The sequence below is a fragment of the Girardinichthys multiradiatus genome, chromosome 19 (assembly GCF_021462225.1).
Source record: "Girardinichthys multiradiatus isolate DD_20200921_A chromosome 19, DD_fGirMul_XY1, whole genome shotgun sequence".
Taxonomy (NCBI): domain Eukaryota; kingdom Metazoa; phylum Chordata; class Actinopteri; order Cyprinodontiformes; family Goodeidae; genus Girardinichthys; species Girardinichthys multiradiatus.
Genome location: NC_061811.1, coordinates 9,441,896 through 9,460,750, shown reverse-complemented (window position 1 = coordinate 9,460,750; position 18,855 = coordinate 9,441,896). Strand labels below are relative to the sequence as shown.

At 41.9% G+C, this 18,855-nt stretch overlaps 2 protein-coding genes across 4 annotated transcripts in view; both read right to left on the bottom strand.

Moving 5' to 3' along the window:
• Window positions 1-9,385, bottom strand: part of syne3 (spectrin repeat containing, nuclear envelope family member 3) — a 41,354-nt gene extending 31,969 nt beyond the window's left edge. Inside the window, exons 1-3 of one of the 3 annotated variants that reach the window (XM_047345302.1) lie at window positions 9,247-9,385; window positions 3,730-3,887; window positions 2,037-2,209 (exon numbers count right to left, since the gene is read on the bottom strand). In XM_047345302.1, coding sequence (XP_047201258.1) covers window positions 2,037-2,209; window positions 3,730-3,873 — 317 coding nt within the window. In that variant the 5' untranslated portion in view covers window positions 3,874-3,887; window positions 9,247-9,385. Of the gene's footprint in view, window positions 1-2,036; window positions 2,210-3,729; window positions 3,888-3,968; window positions 4,135-8,864; window positions 9,154-9,246 lie in introns of those variants that run through there. The other 2 variants (XM_047345300.1, XM_047345301.1) reach the window with 2 other exon arrangements.
• Window positions 9,386-12,296: 2,911 nt separating this feature from the next.
• gabrr2a (gamma-aminobutyric acid type A receptor subunit rho2a) overlaps window positions 12,297-18,855 on the bottom strand; it is a 42,876-nt gene continuing 36,317 nt past the window's right edge. The window contains exons 6-9 of the mRNA XM_047393018.1: window positions 17,003-17,143; window positions 15,730-15,882; window positions 15,352-15,560; window positions 12,297-14,777 (exon numbers count right to left, since the gene is read on the bottom strand). Coding sequence (XP_047248974.1) covers window positions 14,442-14,777; window positions 15,352-15,560; window positions 15,730-15,882; window positions 17,003-17,143 — 839 coding nt within the window. The 3' untranslated portion in view covers window positions 12,297-14,441. The remainder of the gene's footprint in view (window positions 14,778-15,351; window positions 15,561-15,729; window positions 15,883-17,002; window positions 17,144-18,855) is intronic.

Sequence of the window (18,855 nt, the reverse complement as noted above, 5' to 3'; positions counted from 1 at the left end):
CATCTCCAACACTCTGAGGGTACATCCAACATACCGAAGGTACCTCCAACACACCCAAGGTACCTTCAACAAACCGAAGGTACCTCCAACACTCTGAACGTTACCTCCAACACTCTGAAGGTACCTCCAACACACTGAACCTCACCTCCAACACACTGAACCTCACCTCCAACACACTGGACATCACCTCCAACACACAGAACCTCACCTCCAACACACTGAATCTCATCTCCAACACACTGAAGGTACCTCCAACACACTGAACCTCACCTCCAGCATTCTGAAGGTACATCCAACACTCTGAAGGTACCTCCAACACACTGAACCTCACCTCCAACACACTGAACCTCACCTCCAACATACTGAACATCACCTCCAACACACTGAACCTCATCTCCAACACATTGAACCTCACCTCCAACATACTGAACCTCACCTCCAAAACACTGAACTTCACCTCCAACATACTGAACCTCAACTCCAACATACTGAACATCACCTCCAACACACTGAACCTCACCTCCAGCATTCTGAAGGTACCTCCAACACACCGTAGGTACCTCCAACACACTGAAGTTCACCTCCAGCATTCTGAAAATACCTCCAACACTCTGAAGGTACCTCCAACACACTGAACCTCACCTCCAACACACTGAACCTCACTTCCAACATACTGAACATCACCTCCAACACACTGAACCTCACCTCCAACACATTGAACCTCACCTCCAACATACTGAACATCACCTCCAACACACTGAACCTCACCTCCAGCATTCTGAAGGTACCTCCAACACACTGAACCTCACCTCCAGCATTCTGAAGGTACATCCAACACTCTGAAGGTACCTCCAACACACTGAACCTCACCTCCAACACATTGAACCTCACCTCCAACATACTGAACCTCACCTCCAACACACTGAACTTCACCTCCAACATACTGAACCTCAACTCCAACATACTGAACATCACCTCCAACACACTGAACCTCACTTCCAACACACTGATCCTCACCTCCAACACACTGAATCTCATCTCCAATGCTCTGAAGGTACCTTCAACACACTCAACCTCCCCTTCAGCATTCTGGAGGTACCTCCAACACACTGAATCTCATCTCCAACACTCTGAAGGTACCTCACCTCCAACACTCTGAAGGTACCTCCAACACACTGAACGTCACCTCAGACACATCGAAGGTACCTCCAACATACTGAACCTCCCTTTCAACACACCGAAGGTACCTGCAACACTCAAGGTACATCCAACACACTGAACCTCATCTCCAGCATTCTGAAGGTACCTCCAACACACTGAACCTCACCTCCAACACACCGAAGGTACCACCAACACACCGAAGGTACCTCCAAAACACTGAATCTCATCTCCAACACTCTGAAGGTACCTCCAACACAGTGAACCTCCCCTTCAGCATTCTGAAGGTGCCTCCAACACATCGAAGGTACTACCAACACACCGAAGGTACCTCCAAAACACTGAATCTCACCTCCAACACTCTGAAGGTACATCCAACATATCGAAGGTACCTCCAACACACCGAAGGTACCTCCAACAAACCGAAGGTACCTCCAACACTCTGAACGTTACCTCCAACACTCTGAACGTTACCTCCAACACACTGAACCTCACCTCCAACACACTGAACATCACCTCCAACATACTGAACATCACCTCCAACACACTGAACCTCACCTCCAACACACTGAATCTCATCTCCAACACTCTGAAGGTACATCCAACACTCTGAAGGTACCTCCAACACACTGAAGGTACCTCCAACACACTGAACCTCCCCTTCAGCATTCTGAAGGTACCTCCAACACTCTGAAGGTACATCCAACACACCGAAGGTACCTCCAAAACACTGAATCTCATCTCCAACACTCTGAAGGTACCTCCAACACACTGAACCTCCCCTCCAACACTCTGAAGGTACCTCCAACACACTGAAGATGAATTACAAAAAAATGTTATCACACAGTGAAGGTAGCCTCTAAAGCACCAAAGGTTACCTGTGACAGTAGACGATTGAAGTGGTGGTCTCCTCCCACTGGCTCTTTAGCTCCTTCAGTTTACTGTTAGTGCTGTTCCTCAGCTCCTTATCTCCAGTCTGCAGAAGCTTCTCTGCTGCCATCACCACCTGGTCCACAATCATCTGACCTTCATCCTTCGAATGATAGATTTTCTACATATAAAACAGGAGAAAATGTTAAAATCCAAACACCTTTCTACACTAAGTTTTCTTTGCAAGAGCAACAGATCTTCTTCATGTATTACAGAAAGCTAACCACCTTCTTCCTGTTTTTATGTTGCTATAGCTATGACATCTCCTCTAAAAGGTGATAAAACACAACACACTAGAAGCCACACTACTACTTTTCACCGTATATCGGTCATCCACCAACCATCCACCTTAAACAGAGCTGTTAGAAAGCATGACAGAAACTGAACTTCAGCCATGACCTGATCAGATGTTCAGGATTCATCACCCTGAAAGATCCATAAAACGTCCGATTTTTCAGACAGCTTCAAGAACTTGAAACTATATAAACCTCAGTGATGACATTCAGTTTCTTATTCCTGATTAGAGGTGGAGAACCTTTTCTGCTTAAACCAGATACATAAGTTCAGCTCACATGGATCCAGGACATAAACTACACCGTGAAACGCAGTGGTGGGATTATGGTGATGCTGGGATGCATCACGACATTCAGGAATAACAGCTCTGTAATGCTGGTATATTCCTGTATAATAAAGATCCAGAAATTAAACCGGTGATTCTGCTGAGATAATAGTGGACCTGAGCACAACAGAACACATGCAGAGTTTTGTTTAGATACAATTAGAGATAAGGGACGTCTGCAGCAGAGGGCAGCTGGATGAGCAATCTGTAAACGCAAACTTAAGGTGCATCTGCTGGAGAGCTTTTTAGACTTCACAATTATTCTGCCCTCTATGTCCTTCCTCGGATTCATTAAGTGCAACGAAAAACATTGACAGAACTTCAGGAGGCCCGGAGAATTATTTAAATTATTTTTTGAGTTTACTTTAAAGGTAAAGAAAAGGAAGATCATCTGCAGCAAGTTTAGGGAAGAGGTTTCATCCCTGTGTGTGTTGGATGTTTGCTGAGATGAACATAGAGAAAGAAGAGTTCTTTGTGATAATCTCTCTTCAGACACAAGAACATCTCTGCCATTAAAACTGGTTCTGCTGCCTGGTTTCTGTAGAACAGCCGACTGACTGCAGTTTTCAGCAGGGCGAGGCCTTGAAGTGACAGCGGGAGCAGAAAACAGGAGGTGCCGTGACTCAACAACAAAAATAGTGTTGATGTTCTCCTCAGCTGCAGGAGCAGATCTGTATGGTGATTATCCACAGCCTGCAGCTCATCATCAGAAACTTGAAATATGCAGGAGCAGCAACACGTCTACTAACTACAGCACCAACTAGAACACCGCCCACAGCGGGAGTGGCTGCATGCAGCGATGCAACAAGCTGTCAGACTGTTTCTATGGCTGATTTAGGAATACTGATTCAAACTGAGTTGAGATTTCTAATTAACACAGATGAAACTGCATCTCTACCCCCTTTAATGACTGAGAACAGGTCGGGTTTGATAAATAAACATGTTTCTCTTCTCACATATCCAAATAAATCCTCCGGAATAAACTCAGAAAGCATAACCCCATCAAAGAAAACCCATCTCACCTCAGTCTCCCTGAGTCGGGCCTCCAGGGCATCTCGGGGCCCTGCCGTGTTGTCGTTGGCCCTCAGCTGCTCCTGGATGTCCTGCATCCAAGCAAGGGCCTCCCGGAAGCGGTCTACGAACTTCTGCTGCTCCTGCTGGGTCATGGCCGGACCAGAACCTGCAGAAAGGGAACAGATTAGATTCAGTAAGAACATGAAGCTGTGGTGCTGCTGCAGCAGTGAAAGCAGGAAGATGAGACCTTCAGGTTTTGAGCCAGAGGGCTGCATTGTTCTTCTTCTTCTTTTTGTTTGTTTCCGAGTAAAAACTTAATTAATTCTCCTGCAGTTTGTTGAGCTGGGATGAAAAAATATCCCAGGAATGCTCTGAGAGACGTTAAGATCTGTTGAGGAACTCGTTGTTCCCTCAGGAGCTGCAGCTCGAACGTTAAAAGTTAAACTGCAGTGAAACACGAAGCTGGGAGGAGCCAACAAAACTACTTCTCCTTTCAGAGGGAACAGACTGTTAGCGGGTTTACTGAATGACTCATTTTAACCCCAGCAGCATTCCTCCTGCCCATTTTCACTCCACAACTGTAGAGTTTCTCAGTCTAAGACTTAAATATGGTTCAGATGGTCAATCTGTTTCAGTCAGAGCTCCAACACACCGAACATCATCTTCTGTGGCTCTAAAAAACCAACCAGATCAGTTTCTGAACTCAGCTGCTTCTTATTAATTCAGCTGTTTTATTGTTGCTACCTCACAGTTAAACATCACAGGATGGAAATGTGTTTTAACTCTTTAAAAACAATCTAAAAGTTTCCGCTCAAAGTTTATTTTGGTCTTCAGGTATTTCTGAATCATCACAGAAAAAAATTCATCCATCAAATGCACTTTGACAGACATTTGTCCTTCCAGAGCCACCGTACTTTCAGATTCAAATCTGTCAAACCGAATCAAACTAATAAAATAAAATGTTTATATCTTCACCACAAGAAAATGCTTTCAAACCTAAATATTAACCTGCTTCTCCAGTTAAATCAAACCTTTAAGAAGGTTTATACCAGTTTGAGATTCTCATGGTGTGATAATCTGGTGTGTTACAAAATAAGAATGTAAATTCAAATTTATACCATGATCTAATTGCTTTATTTCAAACAAAATAGCAACAAATATTCCAACTACTGCAAAATTATGAGACCAAACTGTATATTACAGATAAAATGTTACATATTCTTGTATGTTATTATTTACATTATTCTGATATAGACGTAAGCACAGATAAAATGAATCATTTGCTAAAATGATTTGTTTTTGTCTTTTATTTTAATTTCTCATAATATTAAACAGTTTTTGGTGTGTTGCTCTTCTTAGTGACACTGAATGGATATTAGCTGGATGTTTAGTTGGGCTATCTGTCTGCAGTCGGCTGTTTAACAGACATGCCGTTTGTAGCTTTCTAACTGTAGTTTTAAAACAGTGTTACCTACATTAGAGTGATGGGTTACGCTTTTTTAAGGTCTTTGTTTTTCATTGCTGGAAATGTTTCCAAACACCTGAATTTGACTTTCTTGAGTGGAAGCCGTCTTTCAGCCAGCTGACTGGCAGTGTGCAGCAACAGGTGAGGGAGGGGATGCACCATGCGACTCTATGCTTCACTCATCTGGGGAAAGCTGCAGTCAAGTCAGCCTCTCTCTGGCATCTTATTTCTCGTGCTAAAAAGAGAACCTGAAAATCTTTGACATACTCCCGAAGATGATTACTTCATCCTCAGCAAGTGAGACAACATTGGAAATAACTGTAGAACCTGATTTGTGTTTGGACTGTTTTGATCCTGTGGAGCTTCCTGAGTTATCAGAAATATTAGCTTCATCTAAACCTTCAACTTGTATGTTAGACCCAATCCCAACCAAATTATTTAAGGAAGTGTTCCCTCTGATTACCAGCTCCATTTTAGATATGATTAATCTATCCTTAGTAAATGGATATGTACCACAGGCTTTTAAGGTAGTTGTAATTAAACCTTTACTTAAGAAACCTTCGCTTGATCGAGATGACTTGAAAAATTACAGACCTATATCCAATCTTCCATTCTTATCTAACATTCTTGAGAAAATAGTTGTTAATCAAATGTGTGAACATTTATACAGCAATGACCTGTTTGAAGAGTTTCAGTCAGGCTTCATAGCTCATCATAGCACTGAAACAGCTCTGCTGAAAGTCACTAATGATATTCTTATGGCCTCAGATAATGGACTTGTGTCTGTTCTGGTTCTGTTAGATCTCAGTGCTGCATTTGATCCAGTCGACCATAATATTCTCTTAGAAAGGCTGGAATATGCTGTAGGGATCAGGGGAACAGTGCTAGGCTGGTTTAAATCTTATCTGTCTGACAGATTCCAGTTTGTTCATGTAAATGATAAATCATCTTTAAACTCCAGGGTTAATTGTGGAGTACCACAGGGTTCAGTACTTGGGCCAATTCTCTTTACTATATATATGCTTAAAATAGGTAAAATTATCAGGCAGCATAGGATCAATTTTCACTGTTACGCTGATGATACTCAGCTTTACTTATCCATAAATCCTGATGAGCCCAACCAGTTAGATAGACTACAAGCATGTTTTGAAGACATAAAAACATGGATGACTTTACATTTTTCTCTTCTAAATTCAGACGAGACAGAAGTTGTTGTCTTTGGACCGGAGTCTTTAAAAAAGAAACTGCTTAGTCAATCACTTAAGCTGGATGGCATTAAATTGACCTCCGATAATAAAGTAAAAAACCTTGGTGTTATTTTTGACCAGGACATGTCATTTAAATCCCATATTAAACAGGTTTCTAGGATTTCTTTCTTTCATCTCCGGAACATTGCCAAAATTAGAAATATCCTGTCGAGGAGTGACGCTGAAAAACTAGTCCATGTATTTGTTACTTCAAAGCAGGACTATTGTAATTCTTTACTATCAGGATGTCCACAAAATGCAGTTAAAAGCCTTCAGCTGATTCAAAATGCTGCAGCAAGAGTTCTGATGAAAATTAAAAAGAGAGATCATATTTCTCCTACTTTAGCTTCCCTTCATTGGCTCCCTGTTAAATCCAGAATAAAATTTAAAATTCTCCTCCTCACATATAAAGCCCTTAATGATCTAGCTCCATCATACATCAGAGATCTGATTGTTCCATATGTTCCTAACAGAGCACTTCGTTCTCAGACTGCAGGTTTACTGGTGGTTCCTAGAGTCTCTAGAAGTAGAATGGGAGGCAGATCCTTTAGTTATCAGGCTCCTCTCCTGTGGAACCAGCTCTCAGTTTTGGTCCGTGAGGCAGACACCCTGTCGACTTTTAAGGCTAGGCTTAAAACTTTCCTTTTTGATAAAGCTTATAGTTAGAGTGGCTTAGGTTATCCTGAGCTATCTTCCTTATTTTTTACCTCCGCCTTCCTCCCTCCCTGTTGGTTGGAGTAAGGGGGAGTCAGGTTTAGCCTAAACCGGCTCAGTTATGGTTGAGGTGCAAACACACCCTCCATTTCTGCTACCTGTATGACCCCTTCTCTTTTCCAATGGTTATAATCAGTCTGACAGAGGGAGGTATCCTAATCCTTGTGGTTTTTAGTATAACAATGACCATCAGTGGGACCCTTTGTGGGGTTCCTTGAGACGACATTGTTGTAAATAAGCTCCGTTTAACTAAATAATCTGAACTGAAACTATCTGTGTAGTTATGCTGCTATAGGCTTAGGCTGCTGGAGGACATAATGACCACTTTCACCCTCTTTGCTACATTCTCACACTACTCTCCAATATTGCATTATTTGCTGTTATTTCAGTTTTTAACTTTATGTTCTCTCTTTTCTCTTCCCAGAAGCTGCACCTGGCCTGACTCTGTGTCTACTTGTGACACCTTTCTGGAGAGGGGCATCGTCCGAGCTTCTGCTGGCAACAACTTAATGCTCACCCTCTACCGATGATCCACATAGCCCTGTATTTTAGTGTTTAACCCTTTCTCTCTCCTACCTCAGCCTAGACATGGCTGAGCTTTTACTGTGACTAACTCTATGTGGTCTCTTTTAGACTCTAACCTTGAAAACTGGCTCAGAGTTTATCTGTTCTTTCTTTCTAGGTGAAACGACTAAAGGACTTACATCCATTAACACTTCTTTTCCTGATTTTCATATTTTTTGAGCTCTTATTTGCTGATTTCAACTTGTTGTTTTTTTTTCTTCTAACAAATCTAATCCAAATAAAAAACATAAGTTGCATGTATTTTTATTTAGGGAGCAGTTTTAAATCCAATCGGAATTACAATATTAAATTCAAACAAACGCATCAAAGTACACTAGTTCATGTGTTTATGGCCCAAAAATAGTGGGAGTTATAATACATTAAATAAAAACAAATAAAAGAAATACTATTTTGACTAACAGATCACTGATCAGGGCAGATGAAAGTATTTAATCTCTGGCTGAGTCAAATAACTTAATATTAAAAAGGTACAGTGGTTGTTTGTGGAGAACACATGGCTGTTCTACGGGACTGCAGCTCGAATTAACATTAACAGACTAATACAGTGAAAAACAAAAAGTTGGACATTTTTAATGTTTTCAACTTTTTCTGAAAGGGTAATTATTTGTTTTTAAGATGACGTTTTAGCTGTCAGCAAACTTTGTTGAATTTTATTGTTCAGTTGTATTCACTAGTGATAGCAGCAGCCAAATCAGTAAATCATTTACAGTTTATTGTTACATGTATTTATGGAAAAACTGAGCTGAACCTTTGACCTCATTTAGCTGTTTGAGAAACTTAAACCACTGGTGTGGACCGTTAATATCCTTCAATATCGTATTGATTCATACCAGGTTGAACATTTTCAGCTTAATTTATTTCTAAACTGCTGAAATCAGATGAAGCAGGGTCCATATCTGACAAGGAGTTATAACTCGGAATCTTTATGACTGCTCTGAACTGTTATCTATGTGTGACGCAGTCTAAGGACAAAAAGCAGGAACTTTGTTCAGGTTCTGTATCTGGTCACTCCTCCTGATTCCAGGGCCTGTCGGACCTCCTGGGGCAAATCAGACCCATCCTGACCTCCTCCGTTCTCTGTGGAGACTACATGAGGACCGGTTCTGTTACCGAAAGGTCGGAACAGAGTTACCTGAGCTGTCCAGAAGATCAGAGGAAACAGTGAACTGTGCAGGAAGCACATCAGCTCTATCTTGACCTTCCTCGGTTTGCAGGAAGAACCGGAAGTCCATCTGGAAACCATAGTTTGTCGGCCAACCGTTAGAGTGACGCAGCTCTGTGACGTCAGGTGTGTTTTGACATTAAGCCAGCTGAGCCTGACGGACAGGTGAGCTCTGATCTCAGCTGATCGGGTGCAACAGAGACTCTGACAGGAAACAAAGCGCTGATTTCTCTCTAGAGACCCGGAACACAACAAGCAGCTGCTGCCGCTGTAGCCGGAACTCTATCTGTTTGGTAAACGAACAATAAACAAACAGTGTGTAAACAGGTCCAAACAAACCACAGACACTCACAGCTTCAGGTTCCGAGCGGTTCTGTCCGGTTGGTGCAGAGTTATAAAATCACTCTGGGTCGGTGAGGACGGAAAACTTCCTGCTGACAGGAAGTGGAGCTCTGCGCTGCGTTCACCGACCACGCGGAAATTACAGAGAAGCTGTCGTTCTTACTGATAATTACACAAATACTTACTAAAAATTTAAAGATAGTTGCCAGCAAAAATGTTTAAAAATCTAAAAAAAATATGTAGGGAAACAACTTCACTTCGCTGTTCATTTAAGAAAGACAAATATAATTCAGATTCTGATTCACGGAGGAAGCCGTGGTTCATAAATGCATCAGGTGTTATTAAACACAGAGTAATTAAAGTGGAACAAAACAATGTTGATGATTTGATTATGCTCCTCAAAGATTAAACGGCTAAATAAAAAAATAAAGTTTATGATAGATAGCAACATCAATCAATAAATAAGGAAATTAAAGAATAATGATCCGTTTTAAGTCAAGTCAAATTTATTTATATAGCGCTTTTCAGCAACAAGGTACTCAAAGCGCTGAATGTGGAATTTAGAAATGTTTTCAATTATTTTTCATCATTTATGTACACACACCTTCTGTTTTGTTTTTTTATCGACGGCAGTTTCTATTATACACCGCTCAAAAAAATAAAGGGAACACTTAAACAACCCAATATAACTTCAAGTAAATCAAACTTCTGTGAAATCAAACTGTGCACTTAGGAAGCAACACTGATTAACAATCAATTTCACAGCTGTTGTGCAAATGGAAAAGACAACAGGGGGAAATCTTTGACGATTAACAAGACACACTCAATAAAGGAGTGGTTCTGCAGGTGGAGACCACAGACCACTTCTCAGTACCGATGCTTTCTGGCTGATGTTTTGGTCACTTTTGAATGTTGGTGGTGCTTTCACACTTGTGGTAGCATGAGACGGACTCTACAACCCACACAAGTGGCTGAGGTAGTGCAGATCATCCAGGATGGCACATCAATGCGAGCTGTGGCAAGAAGGTTTGCTGTGTCTGTCAGCGTAGTGTCCAGAGCCTGGAGGCGCTACCAGGAGACAGGCCAGTACACCAGGAGACGTGAAGGAGGCCGTAGGAGGACAACAACCCAGCAGCAGCACCGCTACCTCCGCCTTTGTGCACGGAGGAACAGGAGGAGCACTGCCAGAGCCCTGCACAATGACCTCCAGCAGGCCACAAATGTGCATGTGTCTGCACAAACGGTTAGAAACTGACCCTATGAGGATGGTATGAGGGCCCAACGTCCACAAATGGGGGTTGTGCTCACAGCCCAACACCGTGCAGGACGCTTGGCATTTGCCAGAGAACAACAGGATTTGCAAATTCACCACTGGTGCCCTGTGCTCTTCACAGATGAAAGCAGGTTCACACTGAGCACATGTGACAGACGTGACAGAGTCTGGAGACACCATGGAGAGCGATCTGCTGCCTGCAACATCCTTCAGCATGACAGGTTTGGCAGTGGGTCAGTATTGGTGTGGGGTGGCATTTGGCCCTCCATGTGCTCGCCAGAGGTAGCCTGACTGCCATTAGGTACAGAGATGAGATCCTCAGACCCCTTGTGAGACCATATGCTGGTGTGGTTGGCCCTGGGTTCCTCCTAATGCAGGACAATGCTAGACCTCATGTGGCTGGAGTGTGTCAGCAGTTCCTGCAAGATGAAGACATTGAAGCTATGGACTGGCCCGCCCGTTCCCCAGACCTGAATCTGATTGAGCACATCTGGGACATCATGTCTCGCTCCATCCACCAACATCATGTTGCATCACAGACTGTCCAGGAGTTGGTGGATGCTTTAGTCCAGGTCTGGGAGGAGATCCCTTAGGAGACCATCCGCCATCTCATCAGGAGCATGTCCAGGCGTTGTAGGGAGGTCATACAGACACATGGAGGCCACACACAATACTGAGCCTCATTTTGACTTGTTTTAAGGACATTACATCAACGTTGGATCAGCCTGTAGTGTGTTTTTCCACTTTAATTTTGTGTGTGACTCCAAATCCAGGCCTCCATTGGTTAATAAATTTGATTTCCATTGATGTTTTTTGTGGGATTTTATTGTCAGCAGATTCAACTTTGTACAGAACAAAGTATTTAATGAGAATATTTCTTTCATTCAGATCTAGGATTTGTTATTTGAGTGTTCCCTTTATTTTTTTGAGCAGTGTATGTACATTAGGTCTCCACCATAAAAAACATATTTCTGGCCCACTTCTGCTGTTTTGGTATTGACATAAGTAAGATGTAGTTTCTAAATGACGGTACCACATTACCACCACTTAGGCTACTTTCTAAATTATTTTATGCTGCACTGAACAACTACTGTCAACAAATAGATTAAGATTAATATTTTGTGGTATGATCTTAAACAGGCAATTCATGCACGAAAATCCACCATCCAGTGTGGCTAAATTTTAAAAATCCTCCACAGCAATGTAAAAAACTGACTGACATCACAACCCCTTAGATTTAGGGAGCTATTGCTTTTCTACATAGGACCATGTCTAGAAACTTGATTCTCTTAATAGATCAATTTATCATTTCAAATCCAATAAAATTGTTTTTTGTGATCTGAAACATTTAAGTATGTCAAAAAAGCAAAAACAGCAGAGATCAGCAAATGGGCAAGCACTTTGTCTCAGAAATGTAGACTAATACATTTGCTATGTTAACTTCCTTTTTTAACTGGATACATGAATATTGTAAAGGTTGACAATGTTAATTTTAGGTTGAAATATAACTGTTCTGTAGAAATCAGTATGATTTAGGAAAAAAGTATTTTTTATTTAAAAATAAAAAATGTTTTATTTAAAAATAGAGCAGTTTATCATGTTCCTAGAGCTGATCACTGGCAGCCTCAAAGGTCTGATATCTGACAAACTATTATGAAATTGTCATGTTTCTCTGTGGAGACAGATTCAGACTAAGAGGCAAACTGAGAGCCTGTCAGCCTCAGTGTCATCGACCCCAAGTTAAAGTAAGCACAGAAGGTTCTAATCTCGATGAATCAGAGACAGAGTCAGTTTATTACAGTTATATTTAATACATCTTAACCAACACAGAAACATTCTTTATGTCAGATTTACCCAGCAGAAACATTTCACCAACAAACCTAAAGACAGAGCAGAGCATAAAACCTAAACACTTCATCAGCTGGTGATCTGAGGCTCTGCAACAGGATGAATTTCAATAAACTATGTCCTCTGACAGTGTCCACACATCATCTGAACAATTCAAACACATTTTATCATCTATGGAGATGATAAACCAAAAATATTCTTGTTTCATGCTTAAGCACCCTCCAACAGTAGACTCATACATTTGGTGGAAAAGCAGCCAAGTCAGAGAGTGAAACAAGACAACCTGCCAGCAGCTTTACTCACAGCTGAGAGATGTGAAGCTGCGCACAGATGTGCATCCACCGCAGACAGGTGTGGCATTGTAGTCAGAGACACCCGATGTGCAGCTGCTGCAGACAAATGCACCCCGATGTCCAGCCCCAGATGAGTGTAAGCGCCAGACAGATGGGCAGCTAGATGTAGAGCTGCAGAAACATGTGCTACCACTGCCGAGAGGTGTATTGTTGACAGATGCAACCAGATGTGTAGCCAAAGTAATATCCGCAGCTGCTGCAGACAGGTGCAAACCCGCAGACAGATGCAGTAACACGTGCAGCAGCAAACAGATGATGACAGATCTGCAGCATCTGCAGACGGAGGTGAAGCTGCAGATGGGTGTAGAACTGCGATAGATGTTGAATTGTAGACTGATTTGAAGCTGCAGAAACGTGCAGCTTCTGCAGACAGGTCCAGAGTTAGACAGATGCACAAACAGATACAGATGTGCAGTCTCTGCAGATGGAGGCAGAGCTGCAGATGTCAGAGATAAAACATTATCTTCTTCTCATCAAGAAGCTCCTCGTGCTCTCTTTGTTTGTGCTGCCATCATTTCATTAACAGTCATTTCTGATCAAATACAAACTTTCAAAACACGCTCACAATTAATCTTTAATCTATACAAATACAAAGTTTGTTATTTTATAATACACAGAGTTTCAGTTGAGTAAATCAGGCCAACTGTATTTTATTAAATAAACACAATAATGTTTTGTCAGGTTTGAAAGAGACATCTTTTCAGAAACAAGTCTGCTGCAGCCACCAGAGGGTTGTGGACCAGGTCAGGTTTTACTGAACCTCATCTGAACCCAAGCCTTTCTGTGAGCTGGTTTCAGTGCTCAGGCTTCATGCACACCTGCGTGATGATTGGCTGGCATGTTCTCCAGTTATAAAGATGAGAGTTGAGCTTTTACACAAGCAGCAAAACGTCATGATTGCTGCAAATATTTGCAATCTGTGAAAACATTTATTTAGAAACATATTAAACTTGTTACTGCATCTGTTTCCTTAATGGCCCATTACATCTAATGACGTGTGAAAATCTCTTCAGGGTTAAATGTCATTAAATGTCAAGTTCTGTTTTTAGTTAAATATCTTCTGTTATAAATACCATCAGCTGTGGGGAACTAACAAAAAACAACATCTCCATCACTTCCATCAGAATAAACATGTTACCATGACAAACTTCACCAGGTGCTCTGTACCTGCTGCTTCATATCTGATTTTTTTAACAAGTAATTAGACTAAGATGTTTAAATTTCCTGAGATGACATCTGTTGAACACAACATGTTCACGGAAACCAAAGCCCACAAACTTAATCTGAGTGTATTACATTCAGTTGAATTAAAACTTGGAATTTGAATATAACCAGTTAATTTTCTTTGTTCTGACCTGATATGTTTTTTTTTTTTCCTGTAAATTAAATTTCAGGTTCAGATTGTAGCTGTACTGGTTTAAAACTTCTGAACCCAAACATTCATAATTGACCATAAGAGGTAACATCAGACACCGCTTATGGGTTTCCTTGCTTTAACTGTAGATTATTTATGAACATTCAAGCTTCTGTAGGAGAAAAATTAAACCTGGAAGCAGAACTCTAGAGATCATTTCAGAACCTTTGAATCTCCTCAGGTACTGCTGGATTCCTTGTGTTTCATGTAAGATGCTCACACTAACATTAACTGTTGAAGGACTCCTCATCCTCCTCAGGTTCATCACAACGGTTGGTTTCCACCCTGTCCGCCTCACCCTGATACCCAGCTGCCAATCAGCAGTAAACCGACCAGTAGATGAGGTTGAAGAAGATGTATGATCCGGGGAAAATCATCCGGGAATATTTATCAATGGCATGTGTATTCTGAATGATGTTTAGGGCGCGCAGACTCTTCCTCTTCTTGATGCCGGCAGACTCGCTGCTCATGGACAGGTGGACCACCATGTGCTCTGACTTCTCTGGCGCCTTCTGCTTCTCCTCGGGCTCGTCCTCGGGAACCATGGGCTCCTCGGTGTAACCAGCCAGGCTGTTGGTGTCCGCCTCACTGTAGGTGCCATCCATCATGGTCATGGTCTGTGTTTGGGAGATGCTGCAGGTGCATGGTAATGACTGGGAGAGGACAGACACACAGAACATTAGGACAACTGCCAACAAAATCTACTTTACATTACACACACTGATACATCTTACTCATGAAGTCAAATAGAAAGGACCTGAGAGCAGATAAAACTGACCCACAAGCAGGTATAACTGAAAGTAGGTAAAACTGGCCTTAGAGCAAGTAGAACTGAAATGACAGTGGGTAAAAACTGATCTGGGGGAGGGTTAAGCCCACCTGAAAGCAAGTAAAACTGACCTCTGAGAAGTAGAAACTGATCTGAATGCAGGTATAATTCCTCTTAAACCTGACACTTATAGGGCAGGTAAAACTAACCTGACAACAAGAGTAATCCACCTGAGAACAAGTATAACTGAACTCGGGGAAGGTCAAACTGATTAGAGAGCAGCTGTAACCTATCTGAGAACAGATAAAACTGACATAAGAGCAGGTATAACTCACCTGAGAAGTGTGACCTACTTAATAGCAGGTCAAACTAACCAGAGAGCAGCTGTAGCCCATCTGACAATGGTTAAAACTGATCTTAGAACAGGTAAAACCGACGTTAGAGCAGGTATAACTCACCTGAGAGCGGGCCCTCTCCCTCATCTTGCGCTCGCGGCGGTCCTGGACGGTGGACAGGTAGTTGACGGCGGCGTACTCCAGCACGGAGAGGAAGACAAAGACGAAGCTGACCCACAGGTAGATGTCCACGGCTTTAATGTAGGACACTCGTGGCATGGAGGCGTTGACCCCGGTGATGATGGTGGACATGGTCAGCACCGTGGTGATACCTGCACACATGCGCACCTGTTCAATCTGACCACCAAACAACTAAGGAAGATCTCAGAGGAGACACAAACAATGACACCACCAACAGCTTCTGAACAGAGAGTATTCCCAGAAAAAATTCTCAGACAACTTCTCAGATCTGCAGGGTTCTGTCAGAAAGTGCGTTTTTACCTAACGAGACTCTAGCTGGCACAGCCCGTCTGTCGATCCAGAATGAAACCCAGGACAGCATCACCATTAGCGTGGCGGGGAAATATGTTTGCAGAAGGAAAAAGAAGATGTGGCGCCGCAGCGTGAAGTTGATGTAGAGACGGTTGTACCAGCCTGCAAACACACAGTGATAGGTTACAGGTCAGGCCGGTCCATTTGTTTCCTGACAATAAACCTCTTTCTACACATGTGTTAACAACACATTGACTCCAATCCTCAGAGTTTGTTTTGAAAGATGTCAGGAGCTTTAATTTACCTTGTTCTGTTTTATCCTCAGCATGACACGAAATGATTAAATATTCATCGCAACCTATCAGAAGCTGTCTGCCCTGCTCTTCATCACTGACTGACTGGAACTTTCTGTTTTTCTCAGCTGAACGTCTCTGCATCAGTTTACATTGTTTAAATCTGAATTTCTTGACCGGATGTGACTCCAACTAGGTTAGTTTTAGTTACTGAAACTTTACCATGTGTTAAAGTTTGACATGTGTCTGCTCTTACTGATGTGATGGTGTCAGAATCAGGACCACAGATCAATAATTTAAGATTTTTATACGTTTTGTTCTTAAACCTTAGTTTTTATTTCTGCAAGTTGGGTCGAGGAAGGTTTTCAGATGGGATTAAAACCTGATTATCTAACAGCAATAAAAAAATTTATTCGTTTCTTTTAACACTCCTCTTTCCCATTGCACAGTCTAACTGGCAGAACTCGTCCTGCTGAAGGACTCTGTCAAACTGAAAAATAAACTAAAACAGAAAGGTGAAGCTAAAATAACAACTTTAATAAGTAAAGATGCTGTTTGGCAAGAAATAGAATTGTAGAAATAGGGAATATTACTGCAAACAGCATGATCCAACAAAGGGTACACAAGGATAAACAGAACAGAGCTCAGGTGAGAAACAAGGAAGGGAAACCAACAGGAAGGAAAACTAACTAAGGTGCACACAGAAAATCCTGCTAAGTAATTATAATTTGAACAAGATCTTTCACACATGCAAGCTATAATCTCCTTAACTTTAGAGAAAGAACAAAATCCTTCTTCTTTCAACAGCATCTTTGTCATTGTCAGCCACTTTAACAGCAGGTAATAAAGAAAAATCAGCTCTAGCTGTTCTAGTTTCAAGATTAAACATGCATGCAGAATGTGATAAAAGTAATTTTCATGTGATTCCTCCCAGGACTGAGCTATCATCGCCAGGAGAGATCCAGCAGAGGTGATAATTAGAGCCGTACCCGTGCTGCTGTAGAAGGCCAGACGGGACGTGGTGTGGAACTTCTGGATGAGGAACTGAGACAAAGAGATCCTGTCATCGGTGCTCAGAGACTCATCCCCGCTCTTCCAGTAAAGCATCAGGTCCTCGTCCGTGTACGCGTCTGGAAAACAACACGTACAGAACATTTCTCTTCAGGCACATTAGACAGCATTTATCTGCAGCGGTAAAAACAATGAAGCTACAGATCAGACAGAAATTATAAACTGTGTCAGAAAAACAATACAACAGCTAAATTCAAAGGGTATTGAACTTTAAGAAGATTCGGTTTGTGACAATTCTCGGACTCTTGTCTGTAGTAATTTTATTATGTCTGAAAACAGAAACAAACTGTTTCCTGTGCAAACAAAGAGTTAGTACCCACTCTCTGGATAAGCTGTTGTTCATTCTCCAATGTAAAAGTTAGAAGTTTACTCCAAACTTCATCTCCACTTTGGTTCAAGGATGATTTTGCTCTATGGTTCAGGTCAGAATCCACCTAGACATGGTATCAGCTCAGATTCACAAAGCAAACCACACTGATTACACACTGGTGCAAGCATGTCAATTATTTTAACAGCTGAGAATAATTCATGCTTGCTTTGCATCAGGCTACAGCGACCCTCCTTAAAAATATATAAACGTGACTTTCTCCTACAAACACAGCAGGTAAATTTGTCAGTGAGCTCTTGTTATAACCAGGAAGCTGTTTAAAACTGTGAAACGTAATCAATCCAACATAAAAAAGCATCAGATTCTGCCATTAATAGGAATTTATACAGCATGTACACCAGGGGTGCCAAAGTTTATTCCTCAAAAGCTACCATCCTGCAACTTTAAGAAGCGCCCCTTCTCCAGCACGCCTGAATCAAATGAAAGTTAAATTAAAAAGAATACAGGTCCTTCTCAAAATATTAGCATATTGTGATAAAGTTCATTATTTTCCATAATGTTATGATGAAAATTTAACATTCATATATTTTAGATTCATTGCACACTAACTGAAATATTTCAGGTCTTTTATTGTCTTAATACGGATGATTTTGGCATACAGCTCATGAAACCCCAAAATTCCTATCTCACAAAATTAGCATATTTCATCCGACCAATAAAAGAAAAGTGTTTTTAATACAAAAAACGTCAACCTTCAAATAATCATGTACAGTTATGCACTCAATACTTGGTCAGGAATCCTTTTGCAGAAATGACTGCTTCAATGCGGCGTGGCATGGAGGCAATCAGCCTGTGGCACTGCTGAGGTCTTATGGAGGCCCAGGATGCTTCGATAGCGGCCTTTAGCTCATCCAGAGTGTTGGGTCTTGAGTCTCTCAACGTTCTCTTCACAATATCCCACAGATTCTCTATGGGGTTCAGGTCAGGAGAGTTGGCAGGCCAATTGAGCACAGTGATACCATGGTCAGTAAACCATTTACCAGTGGTTTTGGCACTGTGAGCAGGTGTCAGGTCGTGCTGAAAAATGAAATCTTCATCTCCATAAAGCTTTTCAGCAGATGGAAGCATGAAGTGCTCCAAAATCTTCTGATAGCTAGCTGCATTGACCCTGCCCTTGATAAAACACAGTGGACCAACACCAGCAGCTGACACGGTACCCCAGACCATCACTGACTGTGGGTACTTGACACTGGACTTCTGGCATTTTGGCATTTCCTCCTCCCCAGTCTTCCTCCAGACTCTGGCACCTTGATTTCCGAATGACATGCAGAATTTGCTTTCATCCGAAAAAAGGACTTTGGACCACTGAGCAACAGTCCAGTGCTGCTTCTCTGTAGCCCAGGTCAGGCGCTTCTGCCACTGTTTCTGGTTCAAAAGTGGCTT